We start from the raw sequence: 19,817 nt of genomic DNA on the forward strand, positions 1-19,817 counted from the left end.
ATGGCTGATTTTTATCATTAAGCTAAAAGCAGACATTTTATGTATATCAAATCAGCCAACTCTTTAGCTTCAAATTTTTGACAAAAATATATTTAAAGTACATATATGTAAAGCATAAGGTACACTGTAAGTTATATCTTTGGCAATCATTTAAATTTGTGATGAAAATTTTATTATTGTCAATTTAATAAATAGTTTATTAAAATGCTTATAGAGAACATATAAGCAAAATTGTTGAAGACTATTGCAGTAGACTATAACCTTCTAAGGGACATTTCATCTCACTGATTTTTTTTTAAATCCCACTGTTTTACTCAATGTATGATATATTGATCTTTAGCATTTAGTATATACTTTTATACCTGATATGCTATTTTACCTTAAATTAATTACCTAAGCTCTATAGGCCTCTTTATCTTTACCACACATAATAATATTTTCCTGCCCAGTGAAGATGATGTAAAGTTCAGTAGAGATGATGTATCTGAAAATTCTTTAAAAAGTATAAAAAATATTATAAATAGAATCTTTGTATAAAAATGCCATAAAAGTATTAGTAAAAGTGAGAGAGACATGAAAAGAACAAATTTTTAGGACTCACTTTTTGATTTCAAAACTTACTACCAAGCAAAGCAAATCAAGATAGTGTGGTGTGGTTCTAACATGAGTGTAGAAATATAGATCAATGGAATAGAATTTTGAGAGTCCAGAAGCAAACCTACTTACTTATAGTCAGCTGGTCTTTGATGTGGATGCCAAAACCATCCAGAGGAGAGTCTTATCAACAAAAATGGTACTGAACAACTAGATAATCATATGCAAAAGAACGAAGTTGGAACTTATCTCACACCATATATAAAAACTGACTTAAAACGGATCAAAGACCTAAAATTATAAAACAGAATAAAATATAAGGGCAAGTATTAGCAAAGGATTTTTAGATATCATACTAAAAGGATGAGCAACAAAGGAAAAATTAGATAATAAACTGTGTGTGGTAGCATATGCCTATAATTCCCAGCAGCCAGGGAGGCTGACACAGGAGGATCACAAATTCAAGGTCAGCCTTAGCAATTTAACAAGGCCCTAAGCAGCTTAGCAAGACCCTGTCTCAAAATAAAATAGGGCTAGGAATGTAGTTCAATGGTAAAGTGCCCCTGGAGTCAATTCCTGGTACAAAAATAAAATTAGATAATAAGACCATCAAAATTACAACTTTTGTGCTTCAAGGCACACCATTCACAGAATGAAAAGACAGCCAACAGAATTGGAGAAAATAATTATAATAATGTATCTAAGAAGAGATTTGTGTCTAGAATATTAAAAAAACTCATACAAGTAAAAAAATTAGAAGACAACTTAATTTAAAAATTACCAAAGGACCAAAATAGACCTTTCTCCAAAGAACACATGAAAAAGTGCTCAACATCATTGGCTATCAGGAAAATGCATATGAAAACCACAGTGATATATATCATTTCACACCCTTCTGGGTGGCAAGCATCAAAAATAGCTTTGGTAGGATTTAGAACCATCTGAACCCTCATACACTGTAAGAGAGGATGTAAAATGATATAATCTTGTGGAAACCAGTCTGGCAGCTCATCAAATGGTTAAACACAGAGGTTCCATATGCCTAAACAGTTCTAGATATGCATGAGGAGAAATGAAAGCACAAGTCCACATATAAACCTGTACATATATGTTTATAGCAGGATTATTCATAATAATGATGGAAACAGTCCATTCATCCTTCAGTGGATGAATGGATAAATTATATGTGGTATGTCCACACAAGGTATTAATCAACCATAAAAAAGAATGATACTGATAATGTGCTACAAGAATGCACCTAAGAAACAATTCTAAGTGAAAACAAGAGTCACCAAGACTCCTTATTGTGATCCATATATATGTGATATCCACAATAGATATATCTGTAGATTGCACTTATCTGTGAATGTACTAAAATCTGTCAAATTTGTACAGAGGGACCTTCTCTTTTAGAATGTTTGAATAGATGTACTGTCCCTATTCTTCATGCTGAGCAAACAAAAATCCTTTGTATTACTTACAAAACTAATATAAGACTGAAAGGTAGAGAGAAGGCAGAACTGCTAGGGACTTTGGGACTGAGGAATGACATTATGGTGAATTTTCTGGGTTTCCTTTTTTTCTCACACATATGCAAGACTTGGAACTGAAGATGTTTTGGTATCTGAAAATTATCAATAGTCACAAATGACCCCCCCCCCCCAAAAAAAAAAAAAGGCCAAAGGACCAGGAACAATCTACTGAAAAGGCACGTATTTTTAAAAATTTAGAAACTGGTCTATGCCAGCTATATACTACAGAAAATATCTTGACTTCATTCCCACCCTTTACAACAAAGGCCACATGGGGAGTCTAGACTTCCACAACTTCATGAGGCAATAATGAAGTGCCCCCAACACCACACTGGGAAAGTGTCAGAGAAGGCCAAGAAGAAAGGCAACATTTTCATCCTCCACCAGTTGATAGAGTCCTCGTGTATACCCCACACTTTCAGTGTTAGTGGAAATTACATAAGAAACCTGGAATTCTTTTATTTATTTATATTTTTTGGTATCAGGGATTGAACCCAGGGGCACTCGATCACTGAGGCACATCCCAGCCCTTTTTTTAAATTTTATTTAAGGGCAGGGTCTCACTGAGTTTCTTAGGGCCTCACTTAGTTGCTGAGGCTGGCTTTGAACTTGTAATTCTCCTGCCTCGGCCTCTCGAGCCACTGGGCTTACAGGCATGCACCACCAGACACGACTAGGAAACCTGAAATTCTATTCCCAACCAGCAGTAATGAGACACTCCTACCTTGTTAACTGGGATAGTGTTAAAGGAGGCCTAGTGGAGAGTTAAGACTTTCCCTATCATGCAATAACAATAAGTCATCCTACCACTGTATCAGTGGACATCACATAAGAAGCCAGAACTCCTTCCACCAAGCAGGCTGTCTTTCTCTTTGCAGCTATCAGTGGTGGTTTAATGGAAACCTATATTCCTACCTTTACCTAACAGTAATGAGGCAGCACCTTGCCCCTTTTCCTCACTTTTTTCCCTTGCTGGAGCAGTGTTGTGAAACTATCAGCTAAGATATTAAGACTCAGAGTCTCATAACATGAAAATATTCCATTTTTATTCAAAATCACTCAGTATACAAAGATCTTCCTTGAGCAATATGAACACAGTTGAAACAAACAAAAAAAAAATAGAAAATATCAACAAAGAAATAGAAAATACAAAGAACAACCGAATGGAAATTTAGGACTGAATGTGTAATAACTGAATTAAGAAAGTTCAATAGCTGGGCCCAGCAACACAGTAGAATGGGAAAGGGGGTACAGAAGAAGCAGTAAACTTGAAAGTAATAAAATAGTAGAAATCAACCTGAACATCAGAGAGAAAACAGACCTAAAAACTATGAACAGCATCAGGGACCTGTGGGACTGTACTAAAAGATCTGACATTCTTATACTCTGAGTCCCAGAAAAAAAGAGAGGCTGGGTCTGAAAATGTGCTTGAAGAAATAATGGTTGAAAACTTCCCAAATTTTACAAGAAACCTAAAACTGCAGATTCAAGAACTGGGTGAAACCCAAACAGGAAAATCCCAAAAGAAATCCATAATAAGAAGCTTAACCATTTTAGAAACTAAAGACAAAAAAACAAAAATCTTGACCAGGAAAGAAAGTATACCTATTCTAAGGAGGAAAACAATTGGAATGATAGCAAATTTCTCATCAGAATCAGGGCACTAGAGAAGGGACATATTTTTCAAGTGCTGAAAGAAAAATGTCAACTCAGAATATAACTAGCAAAAGTATTCTTTGGGAAAAAACATTCTCAGATGAAAAAAAATCTTAGAGAACTTGTTACCAGTAAGTTTTACCCTGAAAGAATCATTGAAACAAGTTCTGTTAACAGAAAGGGAGTGATAAAGGGGGAGAGAGCATGACAAGAAAAACTGAAGGTAAATATATTATACTTTCTTCTCAGGAGTTTTCTTAATTATTTTTGACAGTGAAAGCAAAAAAATTATAACACAATCTGATGTATTTCTAAATAGAGAGGAAATATTTATGACAACTATATTACAAACAGTGGGGAGGGCAAAGGGACATACATTAAGGTAGAGTTACTATATTCAAGTAAGTATACTGATAGACTGTGATAACTTATATAATACCTAGAACCACCACTAAATAGTATTCAAAAAAGAATAATCAAAAAAAGTGATAAATAAAAATAGAATTCTAGAAAATGTTTAAGTAACCCATACGAGTCAGGAAAAATAAAAAAACAAAAACAAAAAATAATAGCAGGTATATAAGCCATACTCTATCACAATAATTGTATGAAATACAAGTGGTCTAAATAAAAGACAAAGGTTGGCAGAATGGGTTAAAAAGTATGACTTACCTATGTGTTATCTAAAAACTTCAAGTGTAATAGTATAATCTGGCAGAAAATAAGAGGATGGGAAAAGTTACATAATCAAAGGAAAGTTAGATTTGCCATATTAATACTAGAAAAGGTAGCTTTTAGTGCAAAGAAAATTACCAGAGACAGAGGGATTTTATACAAGGTTCAGTCCACGAAGAAGACATAGCAATCCTAAGTGTATAGGCATCAAACCTCAGAACTGTAAAAGATGTGAAGCAGAAGCTGAAGAATAGACAAATCCAGTTATAGCTGAAAACTATCCCCCCTCTCAAAAATTGAGAGAACTTAAGAGAAAATCAGCAAGTATATAGAAGAATTCAACACCATCAGCCATCAGGATCTACTCTACAATTATAAAGCTCTTCACCCAACAACACAATGATTCACATTCTTCTCAAGTGCCCACAGGACATATGCCAAGATAGACAATTTCCTAAGCTATGAAATGCACCTCAACAAATTCATGAGCACTGAAATCATGCAATATGTTCTCCCTCCACAATGGAGTCAAACCTGAATTCATTAAGAAAATGGGAAAACCTCCCAAAACTTACATGATTCCTTTTATAAGACATTATTGAAATGACAGTTATAGAAAAGGAAAATTAGTGATTTCCTGGGGACTAAGGAAGAGAAGAGGGGAGGGTGGTAGTAGATGCAACTCATAATCAGGGCAACATGGGGGATCCATCTCTTGATCATATCAGTGTCTATAATTATCTCCAAGTGTTTGACTTAAAAACAGACTAGCAAAAGTTACAAAAGTGTTTGCAGCAAAGGAATACTAAATTGATACTTTCTTTTATCTTCTGTACATAATCAGATAATTGACTTGAAAATAGGTCACTTTCTCACTTTAAAAAAAAACATTTTTCATCTATCATATTAACAAAGATCAAAGTTTGATATATTACTGTATTTGAGAGGGTACAAGGGTAGTGTGCTTCCCAGAATTAGAAATGACCATGCTCTTGACTTAAAGTTTAACTTTTAACTATCTGTCCACATATTTGTTTTCACAAATAGGACATGATAGATGTTCAGTATTATTTACTGAAGCATTGACTTATAGCAAGATTGGAAATAACCTAAATATCCTTCCAGTAGTAAACTATTTATATTATTGTTCATCAATACAATGAACTTCTATGAAGCCATGAAAACAAAACAAAAAAACGATGAAGCTCTTTGTAGAAGGAATATTTTCAAGATATTTTAAGTACAAAAAGCAAGGCACAGAACATTGTATATCCATGCTTCATGTGTGTGTGCACACCCACATACACACACATTTAATTATATATTGCAGAGAATGTTGTTGGAAAAATACTTAAATTGTTTTCTGAGAGGGGAACTGAGTAGTGACAATGAGAGATAAGAAGATATTTTGGTATACCTTTTTCTACTTTTGAGTTTTTAATAATATACTATTGTCAAAAATAAATTTTTAAAAAATTGTAAGAGATTGAGGTGATCTTAGAGTAATGGCATAAAAACAAATCTGTCTTTTATATGTTCAGCAGTTAGTAACTAATACTGATATTAAGACATGTTTAGTTCACATAGTATAAGAATTTATTTTTGTAATTCTCCATTGTATTGGGTATTCAGATTTTATTGTTTAAAAGTATAAGTGGTTTTCTCTAGTGGAAAGACAGATTATTTTTAAGTTTTCTTATTTCTTTGCTGTATTTCCCTAATTTTCTCCAGTGACCACAATTTCCTGGTTTCTTTGTATTACACAAGTCAAGGAAATATGATTCAATGCAATGACCCTGATATTAATGTGTGTTATATATATAGTCAGGAGATAACATTTTAAAAGTTAATTTGTAGTTTTTAAAATGTAATTGAGGTATAGTTCTGCATTGTTGAATTTTTAATCTATTCTTTGATAGGCTTTTAAAAACTAGGAAGCCAATTTTATGAGTAAATATGACATGCCTATTTAATCATTCTATCAAATTGATGTTACTGTTTTAACTTTTCCCAAATCATTTCCAGATTTGATTTTTATTCTCTGAACTTGGTTTCCCCCTTCAGTCTTTATAACTTACTATTAATACCTGGTTACCTAACAAAAGATGCATAGTGCACGGCAGTTAATTTATTTCCCAAATACTCCTAATTAGGAATCCTCATACTTAAGAAAAAAATACTAGACTGTCTGAACAGATCAGCTCTACCTGACACAGTGGTACCTTGGTATCCATAGCAGATTGGTTCCAGAACCCCCTTTGGATACCAAAATCTGTGAATGCCCAAGTCCCTTACATAAAATAGCAGAGAGTTTACATAATGCACATCCTCTTGTGTACTTTATAACATCTCTACATTAATTGTAATACCTAATACAATGTAAATAGTTGTTGTACTATATTGTTTCAGTAATAATGACAAGAAGTCTACCTGTTCAGTACAGACGCAATTTTTTTCTGAATATTTTCAGTGCACAGTTGTTAAATCTGTATACATGAAAGCTGCACATACAGACTGACTACAATTCTAGATTTAGTATTTATTGATAACATGTAAGAGAGTTTGTTCCCAATGTTTTTGTAAAATGAGTGAATCATTTTCAGTGGTATTTTTTAATTGTATTTAGTTGGTTAATTTTATGTGCCTCATTGCTTCTAGGTAAATCTTACAAATCACTGTGGTTTTATGGGAGGACTACAAAAAAACAAAAGCACTGGATTGACCACTCCATATTTTGCTACCTCTACGGTAGAAGTAATATTTCATGTATCAACAAGAATGCCTTCTGATTCTGATGACTCTTTGACCAAAAAAGTAAGTGCTGAGAAAAAAGTATGTTAGAGTTAAAATCTAGTAATAAAGAAAATATATAAAATATATAAGTAATACCAAGTGATCAAGCACTATTTCTCAGTGTGGTATTTCTATACCCAATGTGGTCTTCAAAAAGAATTATTGTAAAGTGTATTTTCCTTAAAGAACAATGATTCTTCAAGGATTTTGTGATCAAAAAGTATAATCCTCTTTAAAAATTTTTATGTATATTTGAAATTTACATGTTATGGGATACATATAGATAGTAAAATGATTACTATGGTTACTTTTTTTGTGATAGAAAAATTCAGCTTAAGTATATTATTAAACAAAATCTCAAATACCATACAGCTTTATTAAACTACAGTCCTCCTGTTCATTAGACCTGAAGACTTGTTCATCTTACATATCCACTATTTTGTATTCTTTAACCTATGTCTCCCCATTTCTTCCCCTTACCTGCTTTAGCCATGGTATTATTCTTTGTACACACACACATATATATTCCAACATACACACATTTGTATTCCACATATAAATGAGATCATACAATGTTTTTTGGCTTATTTCACTTAGCTTAATGTCCTCAGGATCCTTCCATATTGCAGCAAAAAGCAGACTCTCTCTTTTTTTTTTTTAAGACTGAATAATTTCCATTACATATACATACTTACACAAACATAATTTTCTTTATTCATTCATCAGTGGACACAATACTTCCAAATCTTTGGACTGCAGGTATATGAGATAGTTATTTTCATCCCAGAGGAGGTATTACTGGGCCATGTGGTAGTTCTATTTTCTGACTTATTTAGGAACCTCCATACTATTTCCCACAATGGCTATAACAACCTATATTCTCCTCAACAGTGTATAAGGGTTCCCTTTCCTCCATTTTCTCACCAACATTTATCATCTCTTATCTTTTTTATAATAGCCATTTTAACAAATCTCATCGTTTTAATTTGTTTCCTGAAAATTAGTGATGTTGACCACCTTTTCAAATACCAGTTGGCTATTGTTCAGAAAAATGTGTGTTCAGGTCCTTTGCCCATTTTTTAAGGGAGTTACTTCTTTTAGCACTATTGAGTTATGAGAGTTCATTATGAATTTTGGATATTAACCCCTTATCAGATATGTGGTTTGCAAAGTTTTTTTCTAGTCTGTACATTGCCTTTTCAGTTTATCAGTTGTTTCTTTTGCTGTGCAGAAGCCTTATAGTTTGACATAGTCCCATTTATTGATTTTTGCTTTTGTAGCCTAGACTTTTAGATGATTTCTTCTATTTGTTTAGTGACTTCAGTTCTTACATTTGAGTGGGGTTTTTTTGTCCATTTTTAGCTGATTTTTGTGCATGGCACAAAATGAAGATCTTGTTTCATTTTTTTGCATGGGGAAATCTAATTTTTCCAGCACCATTTTTTGAAGATTCTTCTTTCCCCTATTCTTGGCACCCTTTTTTGAAAATTAGTTGACCATAAATGTTTGTATTTATTTCTGGACTCTCTTCTATTCCATAGGCCTATCTTTCTGTTTTTATGTCAATACCCTCCTGTTTTGGTTACTGTAATATTATATATGATTTCTGGCTAGCTCCCATAGCACCTCATTATTTCCTAAATGGTTAGAACAAGTATGTCTTTTATAATGTTGGAGTACTTTAGACCTTAGAAGAAGTTCTCAGAAAGCTAAATCAACCTCTCTCTCTTACACACACACACACACACACACACACACACACACACACACACACACACACACACACACACACACCCCTTCTGATCTCCTTTCACTTTTCCTTTTTGTCCCCAAGGCAGGCTATGGACACTAGAATTTCTGTTTACCAAAGCAGGTCCTTGAAACTAATCTTCCTTGACTTTTCTGTCTTGGACTCTGTCATAAGGAAACGTTTTAACTTGCCTATCTAAGAGTACATCATAAGACCTCCATTTCAGAAGCACTGTTGTCCCATACCCACAAGGAAATAATGATGCAAAAGAAGCCTAGAATAATTCAGACAGACGCGCCTTGCTGGATTTTCCCATATAGTCCATTAACATTAGTTCATACTCTTTGTCCAATCACATTTCTACAATGCTTCAATCGTGCTTGTGCGATGGAATTTCCATAAATACCCAACAGGACAGAGTTTGAAGAGTTTCCAGATAGCTGAACACATGGCACTTCCTGAAGGGTGGCATGCCTAAAGATGTCATGGGAACTCTGCACCCCTTCATAATTTCCCATATACTAAACCAGCAAATATGTTTCTCTGAGTTCTGTGAATAATTCAAGCAAATTTATCAAACCAAAGAAGGAGGTTTGGGAACCCCAGTTTATAAACAGTCAGTCCAGAAGCACAGGTAGAATACTCTGGGGCTTGTGATTGGCATCTGAATAGGAGGTAGCCCTTTTGGAGACTGTGTGCTCGGATATTATCCCCAGGTAGAACTGGATTAGAGGATACCCACCAGGTGTCTGCTTATGTAAAATTGCTCTCTTGGTTCTCTTACACACCTGGTGTTAGAAGCCTTTATCATCCTGTGTTGAATGAGAGTATGGGAAAAAAGAATTTCAAGTCAGGGTTTTCAGTGTGCTATCAGAATTACTATAGTTTATTAATTAATTTTAAATCATGGAGTATGATACCTCCAACTTTGTTTTTCATTCCCATTATTGCTTTGGCTGTTTGGGGTTTCTTGTGGTTTCATACAAATTTAAGGATTGTTTTTCTGTTTTGTGAAGAATACCATTAGAATTTTAATAGGGATGATATTAAATCTGTATATTGCTTTGGGTAGAATTGACATTTTAACAATATTCTTTCAATCCATGAACACAGGATATCTTTTCATTTATTTGTATCTTCAGTTTCTTTCATTGATGTTTTATGGTTCCCATTTTTCCATCATTCACCTCTTTGGTTAAATTTATTCCTCAGTATTAATTTGTGAGGTTTTTTTTGGGGGGGTGTTGTTTTTTGTCTTATTATAATGGGATTATTTTCTTTGTTTATTAGGTCATTGTTACATAAAAAATGCTGCTGATTTTTGTTTCTTCACTTTTTATTTCCTGCAACTTTAATGAATTCATCTATTAGTTCTACCTTTTTTGTGGAATCTTTGGAGTTTCTTCCATACAGTCATGCACCTGCAAACAGAGATAATTTTACTTTTTCCTTTTCAGTTTGGATTCCTTTGATTTCTTTTTCTTATCTGATTGCTCGTGGCTAGTTCTTTGACTTTTTTAGATTCCAAAAATAAGTAAGATCACATGGTATTTGTCTTTCTTGCCTGGCTTAATGCCCCTCAGATTCATTCATGTCGTTACAAATAACAGGATTTCATTCATTTGTAAGCTGAATAGCATTCCACTGTGTGTGTGTGTGTGTTTATATGTGTGTGTGTATAGTGTGTGTGTGTGTGTGTGTGTGTGTGTGTGTATATATATATATATATATCACATTTTCTTTATTCATCCATCCATCGATATACACTTAGATTGATTCTGTATTTTGGTTATTGTGAACAATGGTTCAGTAAACAGGGGTGCACATATCTCTTTGACATAATGATATTACTTCCTTTGAATCAACCTGCCTCAACCTCCCAAGTAACTAGACTACAGGTATGCACCACCATGCCCAGCTTATACTGTTTGTTCATTCGTTCATTCATTCATGATACTGGGAATTTAAACCAATCTCTTTACCATTGAGCTATATCCCAATCCTTTTTATTTTATTTCTTTTAATTCTCACACAGGGTCTCACTGAGTTGCCAAGTCTGGCCTCAAACTTACAATCCTCCTATCTTAGCCTCCTGAGTCACTAGGTGTGTGCCACTGCACTGACTCATTCTAAACCAATTTTTAAAAACATTTTTAGTTCATTGGCTTCAGGTAAATTCATAGTGCATTGCAACCACCATCATTACCCCTTTATATAACTTTCATTTTCATTTGGTTCAAAAATTTTTTTTAAATTTTCCCAATAGTGCTATTAATGGATTATATGGTTTTATTTTTAGTTTTTTGAAGAACTTTAATACTGTTTTCAATAATGGCTGTATTGGTTTACATTCCCACCAACTATTTTTACCAGGGCTCTCTTTTGTCCATATCCCTACCAATTAATTGTACACTAGATTGTAAACCTAACAGCATGATGTTTTCAAGGTTTTATCCATGCCATATCATGTGTAAGAATTACATTCCTTTATATGGCAAAATAATAATCCATTGTGTACATATACCACACTTTGTTTATCTATTTGATGATGGACCTGGGTTGTTTCCACCTTTTGGCTATTGTGAATAATATTGCAGTGAACATTAGCATACCCCAGTTTATAAACAGTCACTTATCTGTTTGAATCCTTAATTTCAGTTCCTTTGGCTATACAACAAGGAATAAAATTGCTGAGTCATATATACCTTGCTGAATAATTGAAACTGTTTTCCATAGCAGCTGTACCATTTTATATCCCTGCTAGCCATACACCCATGCACAAGGGTTCCAATTTTTCCACATTTTTGCCAGCACTTCTTATATTTCACTTTTTAAAAAAATTGCTGTGTTATTTCATTGTGGCTTTTATTTGCATATCCCAATGACTAATGATGTTGAGCATCTTTTCATTGCTTATGACCATTCGTGTACCTTCATTTGTGAAATGTCTAGTCCTTTACCCACTTCTTTTTTTTTTTTTTTTTTTTTTAAAGATGCCTTGGAAAACTTTTTGTACATATTTTTTTAATTTTTTTTTATTTTTACAGACTGCATTTTCGATTCACCTTTTACCCATTTTAATAGGTTATTTGTATTTTTTGTTGTTGCATTGAAGGAATTCTTTATTCTAGATATTAATCCTTTGTCAGATATATGATTTACCAATATTTTCTCTCATTTTGTGGGTTGTCTTTTCATTTAGTTGGTAGTGTCCTTTGATGCACAAAAGTGTTAATTTTAATGGAATCCAATTTCATTTTTCTTTTCTTGCCTCTGCTTTTGGTTTCAATCCAAGAAATATTTGCCAAATCCAGTCTCATGAAGATTTTTCCTTCAGTTTTCTTCTAAGAGTTTTATAGTTTTAGCTCTTAACATTCAGTTCTTAGACCCATTTAAACTAATTTTGTAGATGGCATGAGATATAAATCCAGCTTCATTCTTTTGCATGTGAATACCCAGTTTTCCCATCACCATTTGTTGAAAAACTCTTGTAATCAAATCTGTTGTTCTAAACATCTATCCTTATGACAGTCCCCATACTGTTTCAATTACTATAGCATTGTAGTAAGTTTTGAAATCAGGAAATATGAGTCCTCCAGCTTTATTCTGTTTCAGAATTGTTTTGGCCTTCAAGGTCTCTTGAGTTTCTATATAAAAATTTTAGGATAGGTTTCTCCCTTTCAAAGCACTGTTGAGATTTTGATGAGTATTACATTGAATCTGTGGTATCACTTTAGGTAGTTTTAAAGTCTTCCAATCCATGAACACATGGAATAAATGCCTTTCATTTATATCACCTTAAATTCTTTCAGAAATGCTTTACAATTTTCAGTGTAAGTTTTTTGCCTACTCGATTAAATATCTCTAAGAATTCTATTCTTTTTCATGCTACGTAAATAGTTTTCATAATTTCTTTTGCATGTTGTTACCATTAGCATATACAAATCCAACCGATTTTTGTGTGTTGATTTATATCTTGCATCTTTGTTGAATTTATATATTAGGTCTAATAGTTTTTTTGTGGACTTGGGTTTTTCTACAGATGAGATCATGTTTTTTTATGTTTCTGTGAAGGAACAAGAGTTTGGAGTTTCTTAGCTTGCCATTTTGCTGACATCATACCCTAGAAAAAGTTTTGTTTTAATTCTAAATTTAAAATCATCTGATAATATACCAGATGAAAAAGTTAATATTTTCCAATTATTTAGTAAAGAGAAGAACTCAGATTATAACATGGCCTAATATTTCATGCATTTAAGAAGCCAGAAGCATTCTAACTTTTTAGAATATAAGCATGTGTATTATTTTAGCTGTTAAAATAAAAATTATACCTGTTTATTATTGAAGAAAATTACCTAACCTGGATAAGTTTTTTGCTTAAAAGATTTGTTTTAAAGCTCCCTAGAAAGAGAATATTTAGCAGATCTCAAAATTCTGTTATAACTATTCTGAATCTTCTTTTCATAGATATCAAAATTACTAGTCTGAATTTTCTTTTCATAGAAATCAAAAAAACTTGTAACATTGGTTTCTCTGTATACTGATTTTCCCTTTTCTCTTATTCCTGCTCTTAATCTGCTCCTCAGAATTCTAGTAAGATTTTTCTCCATAGCAGGATTATATTTTAGTTCTCTTTACTATCACTTCCTTTTTAATAGATTAAACATTTAAACTTTTTTTATAAAATTTTTTTTAGTTGTAGATGGACACGATATCTTTATTTTATTTGTTTATGTGATGTTGAGAATCAAACCCAGTGCCTCACACATATTAGGCAAGTACTTTACCACTGAGCCACAACCCTAGCCCTAAACATTTAAACTTAAACATAGAATTCAGTTATCTTATACCAGTTTCTTCTTAATAAAAAATCACTTTCTGTATTGGTATTTTTTCTCCTGAATTTAATAAATTCTACATTAGTGGTAATAAGTTGGGGCCTAGAACATGTGTCCTATTATAAATGAACAATTGAGTATCATTAGGTTGTCCCCCCTGTCCTTTGCACATACATCTTCAGGTGTGTTAATCCATTCAGTAGACACATTAATGAGCACTGGTTGAAGTGTAATATTGGAGGAAGTAAGGCTTGTTGACCTCAGCATGGAGTTTAATACCTCTAATTAAATTAGATAGTCGACAGTCAGTATAAAGAAATTGCCATGCCTCTGGCAAGCTAGAATTATTTATGACTCTGGTTCTTTGTTTTAAACTTGGTAGGAGAAAATCATTTGTATCCATTTCGTAGAAACCAATTTTAATTCCAACTTTTTATTTAAAATATTATATGGTGTTTTGTAAATTTTTTTAGCATTTTATTTTCTTGGAATGAGAAGTAAATTTCCTTAGACCTATTTAAGTGTAGCATTATTTTCTTTTTTAGTATGTGAAGAAAAAGTGTTTCAAGGCTCAAGCCAGTAGAGCAGAATATTTGTAACATAGACTGTACTTTTGAACAAATTAACCATTCATTCTAGTAGTCTCTCCTAGAAATATACCACCATATCAAAAATCCCGATATAACCCCAGTCCAAGCCATCTGTCCTATAAATTATCTCTACCTGAGGAAGATTGATGGAAAATGGTTAAAAATAATTTCCACTTAACTGAGTGTATTCACCCCTAAAAATCAAAAGTGCTGCAAGCATTGGTATAAAGTGTTCACAGGAGCCTCTCTCATTTCCTCTATCTCCTTGTTCTAGCCACTTGCTGATACTCTGCTTCTAAGGTAGCTGAATCATCCTTTTAGAAGTTTGATGAAGATCAAGTTGAGATAATTGTAGCATGCTTAGTTGGACACTCTAGTCTATCTTTCATTTCCTGGACCCCCCAAAAGAGGGGAAAGAAGCACTTTATTTAAGTTGGTTTCATCTGAAATACTATTAGTGTAATGGACAACATTTCATTTCTGTCTTGAAATTTGGTCACAATAGTTCCATAAATAAATGAACCTTGAGACTTGATTGGTTCAATTTTAATTTTAAATGTTTTTAAATTTTATGTAAAATCAAAAATAAGATACTTTTCAAAGAATTATGTGCTAAACATAATCTGGAAAGTGAATTTTTGAAAAGCAATTTAAGTACTAATAAATTTTTAAATTATTTTAGTCTCAGCAAGGTTAACATTATAATTAATAATAGCTATGAAATCATACTCATAGTTTTACTCCCAAATATAGCAATTAACCTTATATAATTCCATTTTAATTTTAAGACCCTAACCATAACCCAAATTTCTACAAAGATAAGGGACAGAAAAATACAGTGGTTCAGTGCAAATTTATCTCCCCAGTATGAATGGTATAATTTGAATAGGATAGCAACCGCTTCTCATTGCATGTAGAATAAAATTATAATTTCTCACTGTGGCCTTTAGTGTTCTTCATGATTTAACCACTTTTCTAACTCTCTGATCTCCTTTTCTGTCACTTTCTTATTCAGTCTGGCCTCACTTTCATTCTAGCATTCCAACATATCAAACTCCTTTACCTATCAGAGACTATATACACTCAACTGTTCTTAGTTTGAAAATTTTTTTTTTTTTTTCCCTGCAGGCTTCCTCCATTCTCACTGTTCCTTTGTCAAACTTAGATGAAAGACCATTCCAGACCACTCTGGGATGAAAAGAAGCCTCCTCCTGAGGAACACTGTCACATTACCTTACATTATTTTATTTTTAGCAGTTACCATCATGTAAGATTATTCTATTTGTTTATTTTTGTGCATATTTATCTGGCTCTTCCCACTGCACTATCAAGGTCATGAGGACAAGGGCTCTGTTTTTTTTTACCGCTGTATCATCGGCATCTAAAACCAGGCCTATTGGTGTTTAATAAATATTTCAAATCAAAAGAACTATAGACACCTTTATTGTCATCCAAGTGTCACATTTAAATAAAAGCCATAATTGCAGATAATTCTGTTTTTATACTATCTACCACGTAGTTATAGAAGAAAATTGCCAAGTATTGTTATAATATCTTTTTAATAGCCAGTAACAGTTATTGGCTGCCCACCCCTTATTAAGACATAGTACTAGATGTGCCTGTTGCTTTCAAAAAGTTTTTCTTAGTTTTTAAAAATGAATGATCCAGACAGCAAATGAATACATGAAAATACGTGACAACAAAAATGTATACGAGAGGATGTTCTTTCTACTGAAAACCGTTGCTTGCTGCCGGGGCTGCTCCAAGCGGCTCCGCTTATGGAAAACCGTGGCTTCTTTGCCTGGCTTGCTCCAAGCGGCTCGGCGCTGCTTCTCGCGCTTACGGCCCAACCAGCGGGACAGAAGACACGTACACTTCAGAGGTTCATGAAGCAGCTTCCCATTTATTCAAATAACACCCTCAATATATAAGCAGTCTCATGCATAAGCAATTGTAACCAGATATGTCCATCCAATCCTTTTAAAGGTCAGCGATCACTCACTCGAGCATACATGTAAAGTATATCTGTCCACGCGCTAGGCAGCTGAACTGATTATCATACAGCCAATTGTAAACGTGTCTTGCCATTCTCCAGGCATAATTAGGACGCCGTTTGCTCTCTGCCAGTTGCCATCTTTAGATGCACATGGCAGAATCCTGGGCCCCGGTTTCGCCCGCCACACTTTCAAATAATTGAGGGGTAAGGGAGAGTATGCTTTGCTAAGTGTGAGTGTCTAGAAGGAGGCTGAAATAATGGGGAAATGGGACAGTGAGAATACTGTTCATTTTCTGCATCTATAGCAGTTTATTCTGAAGTAATTGCCTAACCTAATTAGCCTCTGTGTGTTCTTCAGCTTTTTGTTCAAGTGCCATTATCAATAATAGAAAAGTATATGTAGAGTATTATATGTATTTTTAATTATTCATTTTTTAATATTTAATTATTTTGCTTCATTTCCTCTATTGGACCTAAAGCTTTGAGAGCAGACCATGTCTAGTTTTCCTCGTTGCATTTGCAAAAGCTAGCACAGCATAGTCAACTCTTAGTTAATATTTGCTAATGAATGAAGATGGTAGATTGGAAGGAGTGAGGGAGTAAGAGAGAAGACCTTTTAAGATCTCATGAACTAGTCCAGGTATGTAGGGGGATTAGCATCTGCTTTAGGACAACAGTAGAGGAAATAGGAAGGAAAGTGCAAAGAAAATACATTTTTTAAAAATGAAGAACTTGGGCTGGGGAGATAGCTCAGTTGGTAGAGTGCCTACCTCACAAGCACAAGGCCCTGGGTTCAATCCCCAGCACCGCAAAAAAAATAAAAATAAAAAATAAAAAAAAATGAAGAACTTGTTAGAATAGTAAAGAAACCAGTAGAATCAAGAAAACTCTTGGGTATTGCTCCTGGATGGTTATAATTAGTTGGTAGTTACCTTTAACAAAAATGGGGGTTGTAGGGAGTAAGCTGATTTTATGAGATAATAAAGTTTCTTTACATGAATTCTGGTCTCTAACTCCAGATGAAGGATATGGCACTGAGGAAATCTAGGAAACTCTGGAGTCCCTGTTGAAAATCATGGGGAACCAGAGTACTGCCAGAAGATGGATATCTTTGTTCATTAGAGCAGCAACAATAAAAATACCATTGACTAAATGACTTATAAACCACAGAAATTTATTTCTCACTCATATTCAGGCTAGCAAGATCAAGGTGCTAGCAGATTCAGTGTCTGGGAAGGGACCACCTCCTGGTTCACAGGCATCTGTCTTCTTACTGTAACCTTATATGGTGAAAACAGCAAGCAAGTTCTCTGGGCCTCTTTTATAAAGCAATTAATTCTTTATAAAAAAATTCTTCATGATCTAATCTCACCTCTCAGAGTCCCTGCCTTCTAATACCATCACATTGGGGTTAGAACTTCAACCCCAATTTGTTTAAGGGGATATAAACATTGAGTCTATAGCAATGGCAAGCATCTGACTTTCACAAAAGGATACAGAGCAGGCTACAGAGTACAGAAATTACAACATTCATGAGCTCCATGTCAGTGCTTGGCAAAATAGGATTATTAAACAGATGGTTTGTGAGCACTTAGTTAATGAAATAGTGATCACTAGGAGCCACCATAAGTTCGCCATAACAAATCACATCAAAATAACTTAATTTGTTTTAACAGGATTACTAGATCAGGAACAACCATAGACTGTATAAAGCATTTAAGTTTTTTGTTATGGCCAAGTTGAAGAAATGTGGTCTTAATAGTAGTTTGGTAAGTATGTTCATGACTGACAGTATAATTATGTTCAGAACACATAAATTATTTAACAAGTAGCAATAATAGGATATTAGTTAAAATTATGGGTTCTGGAACCAGCCTGCCTGGGTTCAAATCCAGGTTCTCCCATTACCAATTGTTTGACCTTAGGCAAGCTACATCATCTTTTAAGTTTCAACTCCTCACCTATAAAAATAGGGATGATACTAATTATACATACCTGTAGGCATTGTAGTGAAAATTAAATGAATTATTACAAATCACATAGAACAGTGAACCCTTAATAAAGGTAGAAATATTTTTTAACCAGGAGGGAAATCTAATGACTGACTGTTAAGGCTCTTATCCAAACCTGTCCCATTTGACATTTTTCTTCAAAACCTAAATGAAGACACAAGAATTTGAATTTAAAGATAACCTAAATATGGAAAAGAGAGAGCCAACACACACTGAGTAGCAAAATCAGGCTAACAATAGACATTGCTTAAAGACAAATCTGAACTTGGCAAGATAAAATTTAATAAAGAATAAATGTGAATCCTTCCTAGTTTTGGCAGTCATTTGTACTTGCTTTAAAAAACTTTGTAAGAAAAAGACTTATGGATTTGAATTGACTAGAATTTGATTTAAGCACTGTTATAAAGATGCAAAAAAATAATAATTTAGTGACCAGAACAACAAACAATCCCAATATTGATTTTCTATATTGGAGCATATATTGATATTGTATTCTATTCCAGATGATACAGTTTAATAGAAACATCAATAAACTGAGGAAATATGCACAGTAGTAAACATTTTGTAAACTCTTAAGAGGAAGAATGAGGGGCACAATAAACTGGAAAAGAAAATTGAGATATTAACCTTCAAATATCTAAAAAGATATATAAAATACAAACTGGGTTTATTTGGTAAGGCTCATTTGGAAGAAATAGCTTCAGGAGGGCAGATTTGAGCTTAAATAAGCATTTGAGCACAGGCAAGGTATCTACTCAGAGGTATTGCAGTGGGTTCCTACATTGGGTAGGAAATCATACCTTTAAGATTTCTTCCAGTATTAACATTCCACAATGTATCAAGGACTTCAATTTTATATATGTTGAATTTCATTTTGCTGCTTTATCTTCATAAATTAATAATGATAAGCTGTAGCCTGTGTTATATACCATGGTTTCAATCAGCTCTTTCATTGCTATGACTAAAGGACCTGACAAGAACAATTAGAGGAAGAAAAGTTTATTTGGGGACTCATGGTTTCAGAGGTCTCAGTCCATAGAAGGCCCACTCTCCATTCCTTGAGGCCCAAGGTGAGGCAGAACATCATGGCAGAAGAGTGTGATGGAAGAAAAGTGGCTCAGGACATTGCACCAACAAGTAGAGAGAAAGCGCACTCCGTTCAACAAAGAAGAGATATGTGCCCTAAAGGCACAGCCACAGGGACATACCTCTTCCAGTCACATCCTACCTGCCTGGCGTCACCATCCAGTTAATCCCTGTCTGTGGATTAATTCCTTTATTAGGTTTAGGCTCTCATAACCCAATCATTTCACCTCTATAAACTTCTTGCATTGCCTCACACATGAGCTTCTGGGAGACACCTCATATCTAAACCATAACA

At 33.8% G+C, this 19,817-nt stretch overlaps 1 protein-coding gene across 6 annotated transcripts in view; it reads left to right on the plus strand.

Moving 5' to 3' along the window:
• Window positions 1-19,817, plus strand: part of RALGAPA1 (Ral GTPase activating protein catalytic subunit alpha 1) — a 212,513-nt gene that overhangs the window by 153,670 nt on the left and 39,026 nt on the right. For all 6 annotated transcript variants that reach the window (XM_079119316.1, XM_079119315.1, XM_079119317.1 and 3 more), the window contains one exon: window positions 7,116-7,271. In XM_079119316.1, the coding sequence (XP_078975442.1) occupies window positions 7,116-7,271 (156 nt within the window). The remainder of the gene's footprint in view (window positions 1-7,115; window positions 7,272-19,817) is intronic.

This window comes from Sciurus vulgaris, assembly GCF_902686455.1.
Source record: "Sciurus vulgaris genome assembly, chromosome: 2".
In the NCBI taxonomy this organism is placed as follows: domain Eukaryota; kingdom Metazoa; phylum Chordata; class Mammalia; order Rodentia; family Sciuridae; genus Sciurus; species Sciurus vulgaris.